General features: G+C 42.2%; 2 protein-coding genes across 2 annotated transcripts; one reads left to right on the plus strand and one right to left on the minus strand.

The window, feature by feature from the left end:
* Window positions 1-436: 436 nt before the first annotated feature.
* Window positions 437-4447, plus strand: LOC311262061 (rhodopsin kinase GRK1-like; the record flags this gene model as incomplete). Its single annotated transcript, XM_084361201.1, has 7 exons — window positions 437-1144; window positions 2042-2169; window positions 3167-3324; window positions 3415-3498; window positions 3600-3724; window positions 3815-4016; window positions 4158-4447. The coding sequence occupies exons 1-7, from the start codon at window positions 446-448 to the stop codon at window positions 4445-4447; spliced, it is 1686 nt and encodes a 561-aa protein (XP_084217327.1). The 5' UTR covers window positions 437-445.
* A 1305-nt stretch (window positions 4448-5752) lies between these two features.
* Window positions 5753-7580, minus strand: mettl21cb (methyltransferase 21C, AARS1 lysine b). The gene is made up of 3 exons (XM_084361375.1): window positions 7431-7580; window positions 7233-7350; window positions 5753-6159 (listed from the first exon to the last, which is right to left on the minus strand). The coding sequence occupies exons 1-3, from the start codon at window positions 7572-7574 to the stop codon at window positions 5762-5764; spliced, it is 660 nt and encodes a 219-aa protein (XP_084217501.1). The 5' UTR covers window positions 7575-7580; the 3' UTR covers window positions 5753-5761.
* Between the last annotated feature and the right edge of the window lie 580 nt (window positions 7581-8160).

The raw sequence follows: 8160 nt of genomic DNA on the forward strand, positions 1-8160 counted from the left end.
TCCAAACCCGACTTGACCTTTTTAATATCCACCATCTGTTTGATCAGCATCTACATGAGTGTCCCACTGCTAATTGTGATTTCCCAGTTGATTGACTGGTGCCACTCCAGCTGCCTGTTATGTTCTGTTCCAGCATGTGCTCGCACTCTTTGTCTGGGGCATTAGGGTGTTAATGGATTACCGAAAGGTGTTGACTCAGGTGTGTGTGTGTGTGTGTGTGTGTGTGTGTGTGCGGATGAGGGTGGTACAGTGCTCAGAGGGTGCTGGGATCTAGTTGAGACACCAATCTCAAGTTCCCTTCTCCCTGCCGCTGCTCCGATCTGTTTCTCACCCTTGCTTCACTCTGCACTGCCTCACTCCTGCACTTTAGTGAGCAGCATTTATTCTTTGTTTTCTCTTTGCAATGTCTCCTCTTTGCACTGCCTAACAGTCACCCACCCTCAACATGGATATCGGAGGACTGACCACAGTGGTAGCAAACTCTGCTTACATCAATGCTCGTGGAAGCATCGATGGCTCTAATGCATCAGCAGCTCGGGATAAGAAGTACCATTCTCGCCTCAAACTGCCCCACATCACTGTGTGTGAGGGTCTGAGGGACAACCTGGATCTGGCCTTTGACATAGTCTGTGTTGAACAGCCTATTGGCAAACGCCTCTTTAGGGAATTCTTGGATGCAAATAAAGAATACCACGGACCTTGTCGTTTGTGGAGAGACATCGAGGACTATGACCTGGCAGAGGACTCTGACAGGGTGAAGAAGGCCTCAAAGATTGTCCAGCGTTACATGGAAGAAACTGCCAAACACTACTGCCCATTCCTGCCTGTGGACATTATAGCTAAGGTGAAGGAAGGCCAGGAGGCTGCAGGCGATGATTTGTTCGCTGCAGCGTTGGCCACGACGTTGGACTTTCTGCGGGAGGCCCCCTACACTTTCTTCATGGAGAGCATGTACCTGAAGAGGTACGTGCAGTGGAAGTGGCTCGAGATGCAACCCATGGATGCGGACTGGTTCCTGGACTTCCGTGTGCTGGGCAAAGGTGGGTTTGGGGAGGTGTCTGCCTGTCAGATGAAAGCCACTGGGAAACTGTATGCCTGTAAGAAACTCAACAAGAAAAGACTGAAGAAGAGGAAAGGCTACGAGGTGAGAGAATGATTGTCACTTTTAAAAATGTGTTTCTTTACTCACCATGCTTTTGGTCTTTTGCAGTTGGCCAGCACAGTTTTATGCCTATAACCTTTAATTTTAATCAACAAATAGAGTCAAAACTTTAATTTTCATTGATGCCGGCAGCCCCTTAAGACAAATGGTGACGATGGTGAAACAAAGTAAGCTTTGTTTTAGTGCCGTACCACAAAGCATCTTCTCTCCACTCTGCCACAAAAATATAGTTTTAATTTGATGACCTAACCAACCCGGATATGTTGGAATCTGACCCGGTGACGGACTTTAAGAATAACAGAAGTAGCCAATCTTCTTCCTGATGGTCTCATTTGCTTATGTAGGTCATATAGAGGCATCAGTATCACATTGAGACTGTTTCATAACTAGTAAACATTCATTGTAGTACGCTTAAGAAAGCCTCAATCCACATGTTGTAGTATTTCCGCATTTCCTTGCATTAGATTTCGTGGAAACATGAGGCTCGTTTAATTGCCATGCATGCAGTGATTTGATTAATAAAGGTATTTTCTCGGCTTCATGTTCCAGAGAAAGTGCCCTGCGATGGTGCTAATCGTCTTTGTCCCTGCCTCTGTCTCGTTTGGCTTTAGCCTGCAGTATTAAACAACTGAGACAGGGATAGAGTGATTACTGGGAGCTTTAGTAGAAAGCTCTTCTGAATGGAACTTCTTGGCACAGTTATATCTTGCCCTTGACTTGTCTGAGGTCATTCTTTGAAATGGAGTTTAACCTCTTTTTCAAAAGGAACGCGTATCTGAGTGTTCCTCTTCAACCCAGAGGAAGAAAAAGTCACTGTAGATTTCAGTTTTTCTTTTTTCTTTGTACCATTGTTTTTCAAAAATCTCTTTCCTCCTGTAGGGGGCGATGGTGGAGAAGAGGATTCTTGAGAAGGTTCACAGTCGCTTCATTGTGTCACTGGCGTACGCCTTCCAGACAAAGGACGAACTTTGTCTGGTCATGACCATCATGAATGGAGGAGACCTCAAGTAACTTCACATTCAGAGAAACTCTCAAAGCACAAACATTAACAGATAGGCTCATTTTGGTCACAGAGAGCAAGTTTATCATTCATTTCCTGCTCTGCTGCTGTGATTAAGACACTTTAATCAGAAGAGAAAGATCTTCATTGACTGATTTTTTTTTAAATGCCTAACCGAACTAAATAAACAAACTCTCTTTGTTTTCATGACTGAATAAACAAATGGACCTTAAAGGACAACACGACTTCATACTGTTGACTTTGTTTATATTTGGCGGACCCTGCCACCTTTATAGATCCAAACATTGTTCTGGACCTTATTTTCCTCTGAGAACAGCTTGTTAATTCACTTATGGATAAACTAAATATTTCTGAGTTTGTATCATGACCTCATTATATATTGTAAATATAAAATTTCGGAGTTTGAATTTCTTCTCCAAAACTGCCCCTTTAAAGCCTCTCTGGTTTTACACAGTTTTCCTACAAAACCAAAACACTAATAGAGTTTTTAATATTCTATCTATTGAACAAATGGGTCACATTCACCCCTCATTGACGGTTCCTTACTACGTCCCTCACACTAGGACAGATTATATTTAATAATTTGCACATTTGCTTGCTTTTTACAGAGACAACATGTCTATCAGTTACAGTATCTCAGTAACATTTATGAGAGAAGATACCCACTCAGAGTCAGTCGTTGAAGATACACTGGACTGCAGGCTTTATGCAAATGTTTAACCGTTATTCTGTTATTCTCAAGAGACATAAGGTGAGAACTTGTTTATGATCACCAGAATAACCCTGAGTGGTTCCTCTAAAAGCAACCGACACTTTAAGTTAGATTTTTGTCTCAAAAACTGTTTTGAATATGCGCAGACAAGCTTTCAGAATAAGAGCACAATGACAGCAACAGCATCGCAGTACGCAAAATGATCATTTATCTATACCCATGTAATAGCAACATATTGGCAAGCTGCATACCTGTTCTCTGTTACTTAAAGGTACCACATCTACCTGGTGAATGAGAACAATCCGGGGTTTGAGGAGCCCAGAGCCTGTTTCTACATCGCTCAGATCATCCAGGGCTTGGAGCACCTCCACCAGAAAAGAATCATCTACAGAGATCTGAAGCCAGAAAATGTGCTGCTAGATAATGATGGTAATCAGATTTTTTGTCAAACTCTAGAAAAATGGTCTGTATCCATATGTACTTTATAGTTAATCAAGATGTTTTTTCTTTGTCGATCAGGGAATGTGCGTATATCTGATCTGGGTCTCGCTGTGGAGCTTAAAGAAGGCAAAACAATGACCAAAGGATACGCTGGAACACCAGGTGGGTCTCACCTGTATCTACAAAGTAGGATTTGTAGGTGTATTTTCACTGTTTACATGCTCAATGAGTATGTTGTTTCTTCATTGTTTGACTTCCTGCAGGGTACATGCCTCCAGAGATGCTGAAAGGAGAGAAGTACGACACTTCGGTCGACTACTTCACTTTGGGAGTGACACTGTACGAGTTCATAGAAGCTAAGAACCCGTTCAGAAACAGAGGGGAAAAGGTGAGCCGCCTCTTGTCAAACCTTGAGCTGTGCAACAAAATGGCTAACTTTGAGAAGGATGAGAATGAAGAAAGTCTGTCTCCTGTTTAGGTGGAACGAGAGGAGATGAAGGAGCGCATGCTGACGCGGGTGCCGGAATATTCAGAGAAATTCAGCGAGAAGGCGAAGGCGCTCTGTGACGCGCTGCTGGCCAAAGAGGTCGATAAGAGGATGGGTTTTAAGAATGAGTGCTGTGATGAGCTCAGAGCACACCCATTTTTCAGTGACATCAACTGGAGGAAGCTGAATGCAGGTACCATCTATTTTCCATACATTATTACGTTCACATAGGCATGATTAAATACTTTGTCTGACATAAAAAGTTTATTTTGATTCCCTGATAAAACTTTTGCAGTTTGATGTGAGTTTTAATTTTCATCTCTCACCTCTGCAGGTATTCTGCCTCCTCCTTTTGTCCCTGACCCGAAAGTGGTGTACGCTAAAAGTCTGGATGACGTTGGGGCTTTTTCCTCTGTGAAGGGAGTGGCCTTGGAGGATCCTGACAAGACCTTTTTTGACGAGTTTTCCTCAGGAAACATCCCCATCCCCTGGCAGGAAGAGATGATCGACATGGGCATTTATGGAGAGCTCAACGTCTGGGGTCCTGAAGGCAGCCTCCCGGACGACCTCCGCAGGGAGTCCATACTAGAGCAGCCAAAGTCATCAACCTGCTGCACATCATAGAGAAAACATCAACCATCCAGTGTACAGACTTGTAGTTCTTTAGAACATCTGACGTGAAGACTCAGATACTCAGGACTGACACAAGTCCCTTCTGAACTTTCTGACCGCAGAGTTAAAACAGTTTGGGCAGTTCTGGTGAGTGCAGGAAACAACAAGAACAAAATGGAGGAGGATTTTCAACCTGGAAGGCACTCAAGCGTAGATTTAATAGTTAAAGGGTAATTTCACCAATTTTATACATTAAGTGTGTTTACAGGTCTTGGGGAGTACTGCTGCATGTGTGGAAAAAAATGCTTAAAACCCTTTGTGGATCCAGAGGAATCCAATACATGTAATCTAAAAAATAAAATAAAATAACCCACAATGCAAGTTAGCCACTGAGTGACATCAGTGGAGGCAGTTTATCAGAAGACATGAAGCTTCTTCTAGGGCTGCAACAGACTTTTTCCTACTGTTTTAATAAATGCAGTAGAAATCCTAAAGACCTGTTAACACACTATACAAACATGTAAAACTGGTAGAGACAATAATTGATGGACTGTCATTATATCCTCTGTCCCCCTCCCTAACACTCTTCTTCTCTTTCTTTGTCCAACTCTCAATCCTTTTCTTTGTGTGTGCTTGTGTTAAGTTATTGTAATGCTTTTAGATTTATAACATTTTAAAAATCACACTTTTATAAAGCAGGGGTTTAGTAATGTCGTATTTTGGGTGCTAAGTGACAGTCACATGTTGAACATATAATATTTTGATTTCCCTGATTTGTCGTATATGTGCTCCTATAGAGTGTATGCCATTTTAATGGAAAGTGCTTTTGTTTCTTTTTAAGATTACCGTCCCTTAGTTTTTACTTTACACAGCGAATTAACTGCAGCTGTTGAAATACCAAAAGCTACGACACCACGAACACAAAGTTTCATGCTTTTGGAAAAAAAAATTCTCATATGTTTATCTCATGGTTCATAATTGACTCTTTGTACAAATAGCCAAGAACAGAGCACCTTTGAGAAAGGTTTATGTATTATAGTCTAGTTGTTATATGACACGTTTGAATGCAGAAACATGTAAACAGCAAATCAATTTATTCTTAAAAACAGCAAAAGATGAAGTCAGAAATATCAAATGTATGAAAAAGTACTCGTAAATAAAATAGCTTCATGAAATGTAAATTTGAGTCTGGGGTTTCATTTTTACAGCACTGTCCAGGAATGTAAACACAGATCACAACCAGACTTTTCTCTACATGGACCTAAATCAGTGAGAGGAACATGGAATTTAAACACAAACCCTTTAACATCTCTCTGAAGCTTCTTCTCACTCCTTTGCCGTGGCCTTGTATATCACCACCTCCTGCTGTGGCAGCTCAGCGAGCAGCGTTGTGTTGAAACTGCTCTTAAAGCGCTCTGTGAACCTCAAGTCTGACTGGAACCGGATCTTGTTGGCCCACAGCAGCGTCGTTCGGCTTCCTGGTCGGCAGAAGTGACGCATGGTTTCCAGCAGCTCTTCAAGGAAGTCGTGGTGATAGACCACATCAGCTGCCAGCACGTAGTCGTAGTGGTATGATGAGGAGGGAAAGTCTCGCCCCAGGTCCTGACCCCAGGTAAGGGCAGCCACCTGAGGGGTGTAGAGGGACCGGCTCTTGGTGTTCCGCAGAAGGTTAAAGGTCAGATTGGACAAGATGTCTGGCAGGTCAGTAGCTGTCACCCAAGCACCTTGAGAAGAGGACAGAACAAGAGAGACACTTGTATTGGTGATTGGCCCATTCTTAGCCCTGCAAATGACTTGGCCCTAATCACTCGCTCTGGTCCGAAATAAAATATCTCAATAACTGTTGGATGGTTTGTCGTGGTCCTCTGAAGATGAATCATATTGACTTTGGTGACCAATAACATTAACGATGGCTTCATTCTATCAAGTATCCCAGTAAAACATGCCAGTGAGTGAGCACGCACAACACCTGAGCTTTGGAACTAGTTCACATAAATGATTTTTATGTTTGGCTGGAGATGACTCAAATCACAACCTTGATAATAAAACATTGCAATGTCAGTTTGACATGATATACCAATATTATCTGACTTAATCTGGATCTCGATCCACTCATAAATCCCAAAACAGAATAAGGCAGGACAAACTGAACATTTAGAGAGAAGACATTCAGATCAGTGTTTAAACTTGGTCAAGCTTGTGTTGAAGTTCCTTGAAAGTGTAACTTTTTACTATTGATAGAAACAGAGGAGAGAAGAGAAAACAAGGAAACCTTACATAATTCTAATGTGAATGGATGGTTTATTTCTTAGGGAATAAAAGGACTCTTATTTTTCCACTGCACGATTACTGGAGGGACCAAAGTATGCCAGTACCAGTGTGAAAATCACTTTGTTTGTCAAGATATCTTTAAGACTACTGGCCTGTTTGCGATGCAGACATTTTGGTGTGGGTGGGCAGTCATGGTCCTCAGACAATGAATCACAGTGTTTCACTGACCCTCTGATGTTTCCTTGAGGCTAAAATGTAGATTTTTCACAAAATATGAACATATATCCATAAAATATGCAGCGCATATTTTTGCACCCGAGAGAATAAACATGTTGTGGCTTTTCTGCTCTACCACAGCTGTTCTGTCAGTATGTGCATGTCCTGGCGTTAAAGTTGGCAAGAAGCTTGTCAGGAGTTATGCTGTGACTTAGAACTTCAGTGTCAAGACTTGTTGTTTCATATGTACAGTACATATTGTTTGTAAACGTATGTAAAGTGCAAAAGGACTTTATTATCATAGACTCACCAAGCAGACTGGCCACTATTGAGAGCAAGCCAGTCCCGGCTCCAATCTCCAGCACCGCTTTGTCCATCAGGCTCACTTGTTGCTGGTTATTCTCCAAGAACTGGCACAAAGCGATCGCCTGCAAAACAAACTATCATTACACATTTACGTCAACCAGGTCAGTATGTACAGATACACACAGTGGTTCACAGCACATACCCCAGGCCAGATCAGAGCACCGAATGTATCCATGGACTCCCGGATGCTGATGTCATGACCAGCAAAATGAAAAGACTCCTTTCCCAGCGCGTAGTAAACACTCGGCTCCCAGATGTTCCTCCTGTCAAAAGCCTCTCCTGCCATCACTTTCTGGTCTTTTAACACTGTAGAGGAGACATAAAGAGCCAGACCACTATTCAAATGAAAACATCTGAATGATGCTCATCTGTTTGTCTCCTCTGCAGTACACAAGCTCGACCTGTGATGGCAGTGCAGATAACAGTACAGACAATGTGAACCTACCCTCGTCTGTGCTCCCCTGCCCCACCTGTAGTTTCCCATCCAGTCTTTTGTCATCCACTTCCTTCTTCTTTCCGAGATGCTTCTGCTGGACAGGTTGGCTGACTGATCTCTCCATGACCACTAAATACTGTTGAGGGGAAAATAGTTACATTTTAAAATATTTTTTCATTACAGTGTGGCTTTTTATAATGATTAAGACCTTTTAAAGGTGCAATATGTAAAAATTGGCCACCCCCCAAATTCAATCTCAAAACAAAATTGGGGCAGTATATCACCAGAGGAACGGCTAAGTCAAAGGGAATTATACATATATTTAGATGTAGGATGTACTGTATCTGGGGGTCGACTGATTATCAGATCCGATAAACTTTAACTAAATTAAACTGCACCACTTTAGCCCTGATGTAGCATGTAATCTGCAAAGTAA

Source organism: Pagrus pagrus (assembly GCF_965226575.1).
Source record: "Pagrus pagrus genome assembly, chromosome: 9".
Taxonomy (NCBI): Eukaryota; Metazoa; Chordata; class Actinopteri; order Spariformes; family Sparidae; genus Pagrus; species Pagrus pagrus.